General features: G+C 39.1%; 2 protein-coding genes across 2 annotated transcripts; both read left to right on the plus strand.

Moving 5' to 3' along the window:
* Positions 1 to 4475: 4475 nt before the first annotated feature.
* Positions 4476 to 9272, plus strand: LOC116022537 (inositol-tetrakisphosphate 1-kinase 3-like). The gene is made up of 10 exons (XM_031263282.1): positions 4476 to 5006; positions 6115 to 6196; positions 6417 to 6449; positions 7335 to 7455; positions 7600 to 7692; positions 7816 to 7923; positions 8035 to 8211; positions 8316 to 8371; positions 8496 to 8580; positions 8693 to 9272. Exons 1-10 carry the CDS (start codon positions 4792 to 4794, stop codon positions 8761 to 8763), a joined length of 1041 nt encoding a protein of 346 aa, XP_031119142.1. The 5' UTR covers positions 4476 to 4791; the 3' UTR covers positions 8764 to 9272.
* Positions 9273 to 10753: 1481 nt separating this feature from the next.
* Positions 10754 to 13241, plus strand: LOC116022361. The gene is made up of 2 exons (XM_031263056.1): positions 10754 to 11704; positions 12179 to 13241. The coding sequence occupies exons 1-2, from the start codon at positions 11082 to 11084 to the stop codon at positions 12903 to 12905; spliced, it is 1350 nt and encodes a 449-aa protein (XP_031118916.1). The 5' UTR covers positions 10754 to 11081; the 3' UTR covers positions 12906 to 13241.
* Positions 13242 to 15077: the final 1836 nt, after the last annotated feature.

A 15077-nucleotide genomic window follows, 5' to 3' on the forward strand; every position in this document is an offset into this window, starting at 1 on the left:
ATGCAATGGGACATTCACCAGGTAGAAGATGCTCCCCCTGTTTGTTCTCTCTTTAATTTGCAATAAGCTTTTGAATGCACAATACGTACGAATTTAGTTGTGGCTTGACATGTTTACATGGTTTAACCGGAATATAGGGGAAGGCAAAGTAAAACCCTTACTCTGTTAATACTTGAAGTCGTGATGTTGCATGCAGTAGTTTATCACATATTGCCAGAAGTTTACTGCTTTTGTTGTGCTCTATGAACCCCTAATTTCCTGTTATGACAACTAATGAAGTTATAAGTTGATTACTTGGGAATGGATCATGACTAATCCAGTCAATCATTGTTGTTTTTGTTGTTAGCTAGTAGGCTCTAGAAGCTCTCTTTTTGTGTAGTGCTGTGTGGAACCAGGAAATGCTAATCTGAGCCATAATATCAACTGTAGTTTTCATGGCATCCACTCGTTGGGGCGGCCCCAGCTTGCATAATGCATCAGCAGAATGAATCCTCCAAATATGGAGGAAACCTTTCGGGGAGATACGACAAACCTTGGTTCTGCATTTCTGCTCGCAAAAGGTGATCATCTATAGTGCAATGAGCATTTATGAATCTCTTTTCCTTTTGGCCCCATGCCTAAAAGCATCCATACTTTTGCAATAAGCATTCTTGCTGAGATTGGATTCCATGAAGCATAGTAGCATACACACTTCACATTTCGAGCCACCTCGTGGCACACGTGATGTGTCCTGTGCAAATCCTATTGTGGAGAATTGATGAGATGTTGCGAGTTGGTATTTTAGGTATGCTATCACTTACGCAATTTGATGAGAAAGAATTTGCAGGGGGAGAGTGACGAGGACTATAAACCAAGGCAAGCTGCGAGTGCGAGGGGCCTCCTGGTTGCTATCACTGCTTGCCACTTCACTCTTTCTTTATACTGATGACAGCTACATACAATGGTGGTGGTGGTGGTACTGTCCTGTAAAAGAGAAAGGTTGAATTGAAAAAAGGTAAATAGCTCATTTTACCTTTCCTTTTACCTCCTTTACCTGTTTAGTTAATTGAATTGAAAAAGGTAAATGGCTCTTTTATATTATACTTGTCATTTTCCTCTCTAAAGTATAATATTTTGGGCATGTTGCATGTCCTTTGTGAGTTATTATTGGTGTATCACACTAACAGTGCCATTCGGTACAAGTATACAAGTCAAAATATGCTATGGTAGATCTTTGGTAAAACAAGTTATGTTGAGTAGAAGATGTATTATATATGTTAGTATTAGGTAATTAATAGTTTGGTAGAGTTGTCAAAACGGGTCACAACTCGTTACGGGTTGGGCTCAATCCTAGCATGTTTAAATCGGGTTAGGATTTTCAGCCCAACCCGAGCGTTCCGGATGGCCACGGGGTGTCCATCTCCTGTTAGTCTTTTGTTTCATCACCACACAAAAAAAAAAATAATAATAATAATAATAAATAAAAATAAAAATAAATAAATAAATTGCAATAATTAATAACATGAATTTTCGGATTCAAACTCCATTAAAAGGGGGAAAGGAACAGTAAATATAAATAAATTAACTCGAAGAATATAATAATATAATGTAATGCATGTACTATACATATAAGCTATCAGGTTACGTTGTAGTTATCGTTTTCATGAATACAGACGAGGATGTTCGTTAGGTCATTACCAATAACATGTTCTATCTCTTTCCTCTTTATTATATTTATATTAAATTAAATTTATTTTTCTTGAAATTAAAAATAAAGCACCAGATAATACAGACAACAGCTATATGATAAGTTTGCTTAGGCATAGGTTCTTGGTTAAAGGATAAAGTTAGATAACACACAAGAAAATGATCACGACATTAACTTAAAATCATTAATCTTTGTGAGTATATGATTTTCATACCAGAAGGTAATGATGAGTTCAATTCTTGTCAGCATGTTCTTAGTTTAGCCCGTCACATAGTGTATTTATAGTGCAGTTTATCTCTAACACGAATTATTATATAGAAGCAGGGTTTATACAGTACACATTGTCACATTATGATTGACGGACTATGGTTTCTCTTGTCATAAAAATAATTTAAAAATAAAAAATAAAAATCATAGGCTGTGCTACATGTATTTTATGTGTATGTCCACGTATACGTGCATTCAGATCGCCATATCTGATCAAATCTTTAAATTATTGTAACACCTTGATCTGAATGTCCTAATCTGAATTAATTACGTAGAACCCCACTAAAATGAATGATAAATATCAACATGTCTGGTTAATCCAAACATATCAACTTCTGCCTACATCATAAGGAAGAATACCTAACCCAATAAAACTAGTTTTTGTATGCTTTTTTATTTTACTTTTTATGGGGATTCCAATGTAATTTCATATAATATAATATACATACTTTTTGTCCAACTTGAGTAATAAAAAAATTCTTCCAACACTTGTTAATTCATTTGCAACGTTTTTACTAGGGATGTCAAGATAGGTTAACGTTTATGGGCTGGTCCTGAACCATCCCACTTGAGACATGTTAAGGTTGAGGATTATTAGACGGCAAAGACACATGTATGTCTTACTATCTTGATTCACTAACCTGTCTTGAGTGCAATTAAAACCTAAAAATACTGGCTCATGAGCTAACTCATGAAACTTTTAATTAATTGGGGGTGAACTGATAGACATTAGTGTCAAGTTGTTTAGGTGGGCCAAAACTTATGACCGGGCTACGAGTCCCCGGCCCTTTCCTAGGACGAGTTAGGATTGAAGATTTTTTGACCTATTAAGAAACGGGCCTTACCATTTCGACACGCTAACATGCATAGATATTAACGTCAAATTCCTTTTCTAAAGGGTAGCAATCATCTGCAACAAACATGGAACATCAAGCTTATTGACTTCCTCACTGCAGTTTGCTTGACTGCTATGCATGGGATTTTTGGGAGAATAATTCCACATTGATACTCCCATAGTCCCATGTAATTGACCTCTTGACTCTAACCTCTCTTACGTTAACTTTAATTAATGTTGAGTACCACTCAACATATCATATCATAGTATTAAAACATCAAATATAATATAAATAGTCCCAACCAAGTTGTTTGGACTATTAACTTAGTAATCACAATGTGCTAAGTTTAATTTGAATTAAATATTCTTGTTTACTAAAGCGTAAAAAATTAATTTAGTGTTGAATGAAAGAAATATAGTAATGACTCATACTTTTCCGGACAACAGTAAATATACAGATCACTAACATAGTGCCTTATGATGAGCTCCAAAAGGTGAAGTTTTTGCATAATTTTGATTGGTTTCTTTTTAACTTTTAAGAAATAAACAGATTGGGAGAGAGTGAAAGTGGATGCGCCAGATGGAGGCAGAATGATGGATGGTAGTGATGAGTGAATGTGAATCTTATTATTCTCATTTGATAAATCATTAAAACAAAAACATAAATAGGTAAATAAAATAAAAGGGATATGGTAGCACCATATCTGACAAATGATGTCCAACTATACAAGATCAGATAAGATTCAACACATGAATATCATGTGGATTCCTCCCACTGTTCATTGTGCTACCTGCAATTTTAGTTTTATTATTATTATTAAAATAATATTACATTTTTTTCTCATGATTTAATCTATAATTTTTTTTTAGCCCCTTGTGCGATTTGATTGATTCTTTATATTTTTGACTTATAAATATATTTTCATTTTAATGTTGGATGGGTCATTAAATTTATAGTAGTTAATGAATGAACATGCCTCCGAGCGCCTAACTTTGAGTCCCATAACAAACTATACCCCGCATCCAGACCATTGCACGGGGGACATTTCACGATTAAACTCATTGTCTGAACCTTTGTCATTAACTAAAGAGTAGAGGATTTAGTTATCAATGACATTATTATTCAACATACACGAAGATTTGTAAATTTTGTGGCTCATATCCTTGCTAAAAGCTACGCATTCTCAGCTTGGTTTGGAGTGGAATATAGTTCTTTATGGTTGCATCTCTGATAGCATGTTTGGTCCACGAATTGAATTTTGAAGAAATATGAATCATATTTCGTAAAGAATGAACTATTCATTGTTTTGTCGATGAGATAGACTTCATAAATTGTATTATGAGTATTTTGTTAGATTAATGAATAAAAATGCAATAAGTATTCAAAAGACATGCTTACCCTCAACATTGATACACACGTAAAATTTATATATACACAATAATAATTTAGGAGAAAAAACATAGAAACCACACATATTAGGGAAAAATAAGATAAATACGTAAAAAAACAAGAATAACAAGTGTGTTCCACGTCAGTTTAGCGCGTTAAACAATTGGATCACCTTTCTGGCGCAAAACTTTTTTTTTTATAATTATTAAATAATAATTAAATTAAATTAAAGGTTGCGTATACTGTGTACAATGTGGCCTGTGAGCGCTATAAAGGAACAGAACCGTCCTTCCACGCGTTGCATTACCTTCCTCTTCTTAAGCTTCCCTTCAACCGCGCTTTCATCAATTCTCTCTCTCTCTTTCTCTTTTCTCTTTCTCCCTCTCCTCTCTGAATTCGATTCGTGTGTGCAACCGGATTTGCTCTGTTTCTTCCCGCGATCCATCGCTTCCCGGATTGGTGGTTGTTGCGGATTCTTGAATTTCGGTTTGGAATAACGAAAAAGGCAGAATTTTGGATCGTTTGTTGGGTTCTTTTGTTGAATTCGGGTGTTGGGTGTATTTATAATATAAATAAATATATTTTGTGAAAGGGGGGGGGATTTCTTTTGGGATGAAGATGAAAGGCGAGATTGTTGGATATAAGGGTGTGGTGGAAGAGGAGGAGAGAAGGGAGGAAATGGAGGAGATTGTGGCGGTGCCTAAGAAGTACGCGGTGGTCGGAGGGTTTCCCCAGACACAGCCCATGAAGGTCGTGGTGGTCGGGTATGCTCTCACTTCCAAGAAAACTAAGAGCTTTTTGCAGCCCAAGCTTCAAGGTTTAGCTAGGTAATATCCTTTTTCTTTTTTCCTTTTTTTTTTTTTAGGGTTCTCCCATCATCTTTAAGAGAACTTTAAATGTTTGCAGCTGTGATAAGCAGTATTCAGTGTCCAAACTTTTTTTTTTTTTGTTTGGTTGTTGCAAATCTGGAAGTTTTATGTAATTTTCTAATGCCTTAATCCCCTTCAATACATGCCAATAGATTGAAACTTTTATATATATATATATTTTTAAAAAATCGTTTTGGAATGCAATTTACTGCTTAAATTCCCGAGTTGTAGTGAAATTCATAATTTTCTTGCATCGTCTGATTTTCCTATTATGTCACTTTTGCTGGGGGGAAAGGGATCTGAGTTATAATTTTGTTCTGATATGAGATTGATTCGTTTTAGAGAGAGACAGAGAGATGAAAGGGAATAAAATAACTATATTTTGCGGGAGCCATTAATTAAAGTTCTTAAATTTTCAATAAATATCTGGAATATGAATATTCTGGAAGGTATATACTTTATGTCGTGTGGTTCTCTTTTCTGTAAGAGAACTTAACCTTGTGATAGTAACCTTGGAAGATATTTCTAATGCTTCTTGTTTATGTCATAGAGTATTATTAGTCCTTTTCTGTATTTGGAGACAGACCATGAGTGATGACTTATTGGACCTCTTTAATATTTCAATTTAGAGTAAGCCAGTTATGCAAATTTACCTGGATCCCACATCTCAGGCATTATCATGTGACAATGGTTGCATACATGTCCAGCTGTATATCATGTTCCTTTCGTTTGATCACTCTTCAACAATGAACTTTTCTCTTATGTACTGTATTGGTTTGTTGTTCCACAATCTTTGGGGAAACCTTAAACGTAATGGTTGTTCGACTATTAGTTTGGATATCATCAATACCATGACTAAAGTAATAGTTGCTGTCGTGATGAGAATTGGAATTGCAAAGGCACTAACTATTGGCTATAACCTATGCATTCTCGTGGTTATGTTTTTCGGATTTCTCTCAGTTCCTGTATGGTTTTAACGTAGGGCTGTGACTGTAGTTTTACTCACTGAAAGTTTAGTGTCTCGGCTGCAATTGAGTGACTGATTGTGCTTTTATATAAAATGCAGAAACAAGGGAATATTATTTGTTGCTATAGATGAAAGCAGGCCTCTTGCAGACCAGGGTCCTTTTGATATTGTGCTCCATAAGGTAAAGTTAATTTAATATCTCATTTTTTCCCAGTGTGTTTTCTTTATGTGTCTCTCAATTTCGTTTCTGTATGATTTGATGAGTAGGGGCAAGTTAATGCACTTCCATATTGCTTTTATTAATCTTGCTGTGATATCCAAAGCTAGTTCTAATTTCTAAATGTGAATAATCGTTTCCTATTTCGCCTTACTTTTCTCTCGTTTCTTTCATGTTGATGCAGTTAACCGGAAAGAAGTGGCAGAGTATACTTGAGGTTGGTTCTGCAAAATTCATACTTTTACTACATTTGTCACGCTATTCTGTCATCAGTAAGGGATAGTTTCATAGTTTATGTGGGTTATTAGGATAAAAATAATGGCAATATGTACAGGATACATCAAGCAATTTATTGAAGTGGGATTAGATACATAGGCAGTGACTGATGGGAAACTAGACGTCTTCTTGCTTAGAACTTATTCCCGTCTGACATAACTTGCAGACTGCATGCTCTTTCCTTCATCATGAATCATGACTTGATAATTGAGGCCGATGCCTAAAGATTCCGGCAAGGGAGGTTCTTTCTCCTTCAAGGACAGATTAGCTGGTTTGCTGGTTTCTCAAGTATATTGTACAAAGGATCCTCGTATTAAAATGGATATTTTCCCAGATTTGCTGCCGACGTCATATTGGCTTACGAGGAGAGGGCTAACATAATCAATGTTTAAAAAAAAATATATTTGGTATTTTCTGTTATAGACGCTTTATATCTTCTATTATTGGTTTAGGGTGTCATTTTTTGTGAACTTTTGAATCAGTTGAGTGTGTCCATTGAATCATAAACACTACAAGATTGCCACACTTTATTGGTGAAAATAATGTCTTGCCTTTCCCCTTGTTGTTTCTTTTCCAGTAGATCGATTGACACCTGTCATCCCATATGGATTAGAAAGTTAAGATTAAGAGGTCTTAGGTTCCTTTCCCCCTCATTTAAGAGGTCCTAGTTCTCTACACTTTATTCTTTCTCATGTGTAGTAAATACTTTGGCTGTCTGTGACTCTATATTTTACTGTCACGGGCAATGTATATTACAGGTAACTATAAATATTTGATGAGAACCTTCATATTTCTTTATTCTTATCTATTCGTTCCCTCTTTGCAGGACTATAGGATGAAACATCCAGATGTCACAGTCCTTGATCCTCCGGATGCAATAAAGCACGTATACAATCGTCAATCTATGCTTCAAGATGTTGCAGCTTTGAAGTTGTCAGATGCATATGGTAATCCTTTGGAGATATATTTCTGCGATCATTACTTATATACCATTTCTCTTTCCTTTAGAGAAATTTGGGAGGACTTTTTGCTTGATCGTTGATTTTTCTTGGCTACAAATAAATGAAGAATATGTTTTTCATTCCACGCAGGAAAAGTTTGCGTTCCCAGGCAGTTGGTTATTGAGGATGATCCTTCCTCTATCCCAGCAGCTGTGAGTAAAGCTCAGCTGAGACTACCTCTTGGTGAGCGTGCACTCTGTGTTCGTCTATTTTTAATATAATAGTGTATTGCATGTTTTTTTTGGGCATTATTATGTCGGTGTGTTGAAAGACATTATTTCTTACACCAACTGTTCTTTCTTTCAGTTGCAAAGCCGTTGGTTGCAAAATCACACGAGTTATCACTGGCCTACGACGCACTCTCCCTTCAGAAACTTGAACCGCCACTTGTGCTGCAAGAATTTATCAACCATGGTATGTTAGTATGCTGACTAACTTCGCTTAAACCCGGCCTTCTTTCATAGAAGTATTGAAATGTGTCATGGGTTCTGTCTTTTGATTTGGAAGTTTTTTACTTTGTTATAGGTGGTGTCATGTTTAAGGTTTATATTGTTGGGGAAGCAATTACAGTGGTCAGACGATTTTCATTACCTGATGTCTGTAGACGCGAGCTATCAAAGAATGCTGGTGTGTTTCGCTTTCCTAGGGTTTCTTGTGCAGCTGCCTCCGCAGATAATGCTGACTTAGACCCTCGCGTTGCTGGTGAGCTTATTACTTATAATATTCATTTGTCTCAATTTGGTTTCACTCATCACCTTTTTCCCCGTCTTTATACTCGCAATAACATGTTACGTTTCATCGTACAGAACTCCCTCCACGTCCGTTGCTTGAGAGACTTGCTAGGGAGCTTCGTCGTCGACTGGTATTCTGATATTACTTTTGTCGTTTTAATCTTAGTGTTCGAGAAAGGAAATAAATTAGTTGTCATTTATACTCTCTGTTTTATTCCTTCCTTCTCATGTTGGAAGTTATTATGTTTTATGTAGGGCCTTCGGCTCTTCAACCTGGATATTATTAGAGAGCACGGAACCAAGGACCGGTATTATGTTATAGATATCAATTATTTCCCAGGTAATCAGAACTCGAACATGAACTACTTATATTGCAAAGAAATGAATTAGGTGATTGGGATTTGATTCGAAATTTACCCTATATTACGTTCTAAACGCCCTGCATATTACAGGATACGGGAAAATGCCAGAATATGAACACGTATTTACAGATTTTCTCCTCAGCCTGGTGAAGCACAAGTAGTGAGTAAGGTGGTTCCGGCCAGAATAAGATAGATGGCAGGACAACGAGAGAGAGAGAGACAATGCAACCAGGCCGCTACAAGCAACAGGAGCACTAGTATACGTATAACATAAAAGCGGTGGGTTTCAGAAGCTGGTTCGAAACACATGCAGAAAAAACTAAAATGGAAGCACGTTTGATCACTGCAGGCCGAGGGGTCCTTCTTCAGAAGCGATGAATTTCGTTCCCCATATTCAAGTTCGATCTCCTCACTAGCTCTGTTCTTCATGTTTTGTCCATTTTTCCCCTTTTCTTCCCCTTCTACCATTCCCATTATTTTCTTGGCTTAAGGGGGGAATTTTTCTGCAATTTTTAGCTCTTTGGTACTTGTCTAAGTAGGTGGATTCACAAAGCAAGCTTAGTCCCTTGTAAATTCCCTTTTGTTTACTCTGTATCTGGGAGTACAAATGGTTGTATTGACTTTGTAAATCCCCTTTTCTTCAGAATAAAATGTCCATTTTTCTTTGTTTTTGGTGCTCTCTTTCATTGCCTCTCATTTTCTTGCTGCAATATTTGAGCTTGACTTTTTTTGCTTGTAAGGCTTCTTTCTCACCAGAAGTATGTTGTGGAAGAGGGACCCCCTCCATCTACCAAAATATTGTGGTAATGCTATAGCTGGAATACCAGTATTTGATTTGCACTTTTCTTCCTGGCCTTACTATTCTAACTTGATGACCTGGAAATAGAACAACAAGATTGATTTCATTCCCTTATTTGACTATAAATAAATCTTCATTTTAATATAATGAAGAGGTATTACTTGTATTAAGCTAGTGGTCTATCTTGTAACGTAGATTATGATTTATGGTACAAGTTGTAGGACCTGGTACAATACAAGAATGTTTGATAGTAAGATAGATCCGACAAATATTAGTTGTACAATAAACAATCTCAAACTGATCTCGTCTAGTTTTTGGGATCGAAAGCATCTATAGAGTTAATATGCATAGCTTGAACAATGTGACAGTGGGTCAGAAGTTTCCGAGTAACTAGCTATAGAGAGAAAATAACAAGAGTCCCTCTACCAACAATAAATGTGATATTTATAGGGTATCAATGGACATGTACCGGCCTTGTGACATGAGTGTCGCGTGAGAGCTATGCACAAGATCGGGTGACAGCCAAGTGTCCAGAGCCCTTTGGGCATTGTCGCAACGATGCCCCAGGCTCTATTTTCTATCAAATAGGAATTATTCCCCGCTCTTAATACATGTACAGTGGTCGGTCCTTAACTCCAGGCTAGGCCGACCTCGACTGGTCAAGTCGAGTCTGTTTCCACATATGACATTGATCTAGTAGGTAAAAAGTTTCACTTTATATTTGTTCCGTACGATAAGATAAAAGTTGGATCCCTTAAATTGTTTTGTTTTGTTTTTTTTTTTTTTTTTTGCATAAAAATGTATAATTTAGTGTTAAATTAATTTAATTTACTTTTTTATGGATTTAAAACAAGTTTACAAGTAATTAAAAGGTGGGGTTGCTGATTATGTTAAGGCCTCATGCTGACGACTAAGTGCATGCTATTCCCTTGTGATAACCCGATGGCACGTTCAGGCGAGCGAAATAATCCTGGCAATCCACGTGTCCGTCAACGGGAGACTAAGCTGTCACCGCACACAGCATTTCTCAATCCAACGGCCACGAAATTTCCCCACACAGCCACTGATAACATTTCGTCACGAGGGCCCCACCTATCGTTACGCAAGGAGACAAAAGGCGGGCCCAAAACCGTGATTTCATGTGGGACAAACCAGGACACGGGGGTCATTTTGAGAAAATAAGCGAGGGCATTCTGGTCAAATAAAACACATGAGATACCGTCAACATAAAGTCCGGCTGGCATGTAACCAAATCCAGGCTGTGCACAGCTGTAGTCCAACCACACGCACAGTGGGTGTTTGTTTAATTTTTTCCGCCAAATTATAATTAACAAAAATATAAATAAAAAATAAAGAGGGTTTTTTGTTTCGGTTCGGTTACCAGAAAGAGAGAAAGGAAAAAGAGTTGAGTTTTCTCTCTCTTTCGCTGCAGAAATTGCAGATAAGAGTTTGTACGCTCGAATGAGAGAGAAAGTGATGAAGATGATAGATAGTGTCGTTGTTCAGTACACTTGGTTTCTTCTTCATCTTCTCGCCGGCTCACATTAGCATATACTGTTGTTGCTTTTGTATTTCTTCGGCTTGGTAGTGTTTTGCGGGTTTTTTTGTTTTTATTTTTTTGTTGTGCGCACTTTGAGGATAAGGAGGTGAGTTTGGTCGCCGTAGGGCACATTGGTGGGGATGGATCCGTGTCCTTTCGTGCGGCTAACTGTAGGGAATCTGGCGCTTAAGATTCCGGTGGCTTCCAAGCCGGCGCGTACCGTGGTGCATCCTTCGTCGTCGCCGTGCTTTTGTAAAATCAAGCTGAAGAGCTTCAGTGTGCAGGCCGCCGTGGTGCCGCACATTCTGCCCGATAGCCAGTTCCCGGACGGGCAGGTGCAGCCGCTGGCTGCGACTTTCCATCTCAGTAAGTCGGATCTCGACAGGCTCGCGGCCAAGTCACTCTTCGGCGGGAAATTGCACCTGAAAATCTCGATCTACACCGGACGGAGAGGTACGAACTGCGGCGTTAGCTCAGGGAGGCTTCTAGGGAAAGTGTCTGTGCCGGTAGATCTCACGGGGACGGAATCTAGAGCTGTGGTGTTCCACAACGGTTGGATTGCGGTTGGGAAGGATGCGAAGAACTCCAGCGCGCAGTTCCACATGAATGTGAAGGCCGAGCCTGACCCGAGATTCGTTTTTCAATTCGACGGCGAGCCAGAATGCAGCCCTCAGGTGTTCCAAATCCAGGGAAACATTCGTCAACCGGTTTTCACCTGCAAGTTCAGTTTCCGGACCACTGCAGACAGGAATCAACGGTCCAGGTCCGTCCTGTCTTCTCACTTAATTTACTTTATTTTTTTTCCGTTTTCCTTTACAAACCGACATGCTTCATGAGCACAATTACAGTGGAAATTGCCGAGTGGTACGGTAAAGTAGGGCTTGTTCCAGACAAATGTGTTGATGTGTTCTAAAACTGGGGGAGGGGACATTAAGGAATCAAAATTAAAGCTAAAAGATGTAGTTGTATTTAAATCTTCGGCCTCACTGGACAAGTGTTCATGTTTAAAGCTAAGATACGAAGCTTTTAAAACTTTAGCCCTTAACAAACTTTTCTTAGGTTGAGCTTAATTTGATTCCATTACTATTTGAAAATTCGATTACTGTTGAAAATGCAACGACATTCTTTGCTTCCTGCAGTTTCGTTTCTGATCGATCAACTATCAGTGTAAAGTAGAATTGCTGAACGTATTGAAGTATTGAACTGTTTGTCATATATTTTGAACCGCATTGTACAGATCATTGCCGTCGGAGCAAAGCGGTCCGAGAGGTTGGTTGAGTTCATTCGGAAGCGAAAGGGAGCGGCCAGGGAAGGAGCGGAAAGGATGGTCAATCACAGTTCATGATCTTTCCGGTTCACCAGTTGCCGCTGCATCAATGGTGACTCCATTTGTTGCCTCTCCCGGTTCGGACCGGGTGAGCCGGTCTAATCCAGGATCCTGGCTGATTCTCAGGCCCGGCGACGGTACATGGAAGCCGTGGGGCCGTTTAGAGGCTTGGCGCGAGCGAGGCTCAAACGACGGCCTCGGCTACCGGTTCGAGCTGATTCCGGACTCGGCCGCGTCCGGAATCGTACTGGCGGAGTCGACGCTGAGCTGCAGCAAAGGCGGGAAGTTCTCGATCGACCTGGCGTCGTCGAGCGGCTCCAATAACGGTACGAGAACGCCGAGAAACGCAACGTCGCCGGCGTGCAGCCCACGCGGCAGCGGCGATTTCGGTTACGGCTTGTGGCCGTACTGCGCGTACAGAGGGTTCGTGATGTCTGCGAGCGTGGAGGGAGAGGGAGCGGGAAGCAAAGGCAGAAAACCAACGGTGGAGGTTAGCGTGCAGCACGTGAACTGCACTGAGGACGCAGCGGCTTTCGTGGCACTGTCAGCAGCAATTGATCTCAGCATGGACGCTTGCAGGCTTTTCTCTCAAAAGCTCCGCAAAGAGCTCCGCCCTCCTCAGGACTTACTCTCTTGACTTTATTTTATTTCATTGTTTTTTTTTTTTTTTTACTGAGTGGTAAAAAAAAAAAATGGTGCGATGGTTTTTGCGTCCTGTCGCGTTTCATTTCGCCGATGATTATAGTCAGCAACATTAGTAGTACTAACAAGTGAGTATAGGGAGGGGAGGGTGTTGTACAGAGGGTGGGGAATTTTACTGACAGGGCACTGCACGCTCTGTTTTTTTACCTAGGGTGTGTGTTTGAAATTCTGTAACCTTTTTTTACCATTGGTTTCTTATCAATTGCCAATGGTACCGTTTTCGCAATTTTAATCATCTATCCTACTTTGTGTAAAAAATGCCTTCATGTTATTCGAAAGTCCTAAAGTCTACCTTAAAATTCTAGCTAAGAAAATGAGGGTGCAGCTGTGTAGGGTGAAATTAGTAAATAATTGAGAAATTTAATTAATTAATATGGTAATTAGATTGTAGATATATTGAATTTGAATTGCGTGATGAGTGTGGAGGACAGGGTGTAAATGTAGTATAGGAGGAAGCAACAGAGCAAATTGGGGTTACTATTTCAGCTGGCCTATCATTCTCATTATAGTAGCCTAGTAGGTCTTAGCACAAGAGCTAAACGTAATTATTGCCGTTTAATAATTACTATTAATACTTACAATAATTACCCATTACATACTGAGTAATAATAAATTACCAAAAATTATTCACCAAAAGTGATACTGACTTAATGAGTTAAAAAATTCAATAACTCTAATATTTTTTAGAGGAAAAATATTTATTGTCACCACTTGAAGATATACACTAGTTAAAACCCGTCTTATAATTTGTATGAAGTCTGGTTGCAACATTAACATCAAACATTGTAATGCAGTCCTGGAATAGAAACTCCAAGACCCCTCTGGATATGACTAGAATTGGTTTAGAAGAAGCATGTCATTAAAGTTTGGTTGACAACGTGAAAATGAGTATTTGTAACTACACAAATGAAGCACAGAAATGGGTGGTGGGGCAATAGGAGATTTATAGTATACACTGTATTTAAATTGAGACAGCAGATAGGTATAGGTTAGGGTGAAGGGACAGCGGCGTGTTGTGGCCCGGCGCACGGTTTGGGGGACCAACCAAAATCAAACCCATATCCACTCATTAAAATGGGCGCATAAACCCCCACAGCCTGGCATCCCCGCTCCTCAAAATTCACAAATTCAGCTCTCAGTAGTGTGGTTGGAGTTGCTTCTCTCTCTAGGAAAGGGTTCTCTCCCTTCTCTCTAGATTTCCACATCTTCCTTAGTCTCTTTTTTCTCTACAATTCTATTTTCGACCAGAAAACCTCTGGTGTTCCAATGGATTATCCTTCAACCAGCAGAAAACTGGTTTGTTTTTGCGAGTTGTGGGCGTGTTTCTGGGGAAGTTTCTGAAACTGTGTGCAACTCCGGCCAGCAAACCATCGTTCTAGCCAGTTCGAACTGCTGTTCCGGAAATACAACAGGACAAAACGCCATCTACACACGTTCTTTTCCGACAAAATTTGCAAAGGTCGTTGGCTTTGAGAACGGCTAGCAGAAGGCGCGGTGGGTATTTTGGACAGCGGACGGTCGCAGAGGTCCCTGGGCCTGAGGACGACGACTGACTGTTCTCAAGGTAAAGATACCACCTCTTCTGGCTGAGTCTAGCACGGCCATTTTTTCTGTTTTTGGTGGACTGTGTTCTGCCATTTCCGGCAAAGTTCTATCAGCTGAGTCATAGCACGGCTGATTTTCTTGCTGGTCCGGCCAACCATCAGAAGGCCGAACAGTGTACTGATTTCGAAGTGTGGGGGCTTGCTCCATACTTTCTCCTGCAACTTTTCCGACAAGGTTATTTTCCGGCGGCCGGATTTTTTTCCCCCTAAAATTTGAATCTGAAATTTTTCAAATTTCAAATTTCAAGTTCAAGAGGGAAAGTTGACAGCCTTTGCCTGAATTTTATTGTTGTGGGGCAGTGAGTAGTTACTTTTCCTGTGCAATCATCTTTTTGTTCCACTCTTGTATTCCATAATGGAAACAAAAGAGACATCATCTGAAGAGACTTGCTCTAGATCTCTGGGGTCCACAGACACTTTCTCCACTGCATACCTGAATGAAAATGGAGGAGAATCCAGACAAGGGGCAGGAAAAAAAGACTTATGGTCTGATTTATTCAAGA

Source organism: Ipomoea triloba, chromosome 1 (assembly GCF_003576645.1).
Source record: "Ipomoea triloba cultivar NCNSP0323 chromosome 1, ASM357664v1".
NCBI classification, from domain to species: domain Eukaryota; kingdom Viridiplantae; phylum Streptophyta; class Magnoliopsida; order Solanales; family Convolvulaceae; genus Ipomoea; species Ipomoea triloba.

Excerpts from the sequence above, each read along its gene's own strand:
- LOC116022361 (XM_031263056.1), top strand. The coding sequence starts at position 11,082 with ATGGATCCGTGTCCTTTCGTGCGGCTAACTGTAGGGAATCTGGCGCTT. Across the intron at positions 11,705-12,178 it reads GACAGGAATCAACGGTCCAG|ATCATTGCCGTCGGAGCAAA; the intron begins GTCCGTCCTGTC and ends CGCATTGTACAG.
- LOC116022537 (XM_031263282.1), top strand. The coding sequence starts at position 4,792 with ATGAAGATGAAAGGCGAGATTGTTGGATATAAGGGTGTGGTGGAAGAG. Across the intron at positions 6,197-6,416 it reads TTGATATTGTGCTCCATAAG|TTAACCGGAAAGAAGTGGCA; the intron begins GTAAAGTTAATT and ends ATGTTGATGCAG. Across the intron at positions 7,924-8,034 it reads GCAAGAATTTATCAACCATG|GTGGTGTCATGTTTAAGGTT; the intron begins GTATGTTAGTAT and ends ACTTTGTTATAG.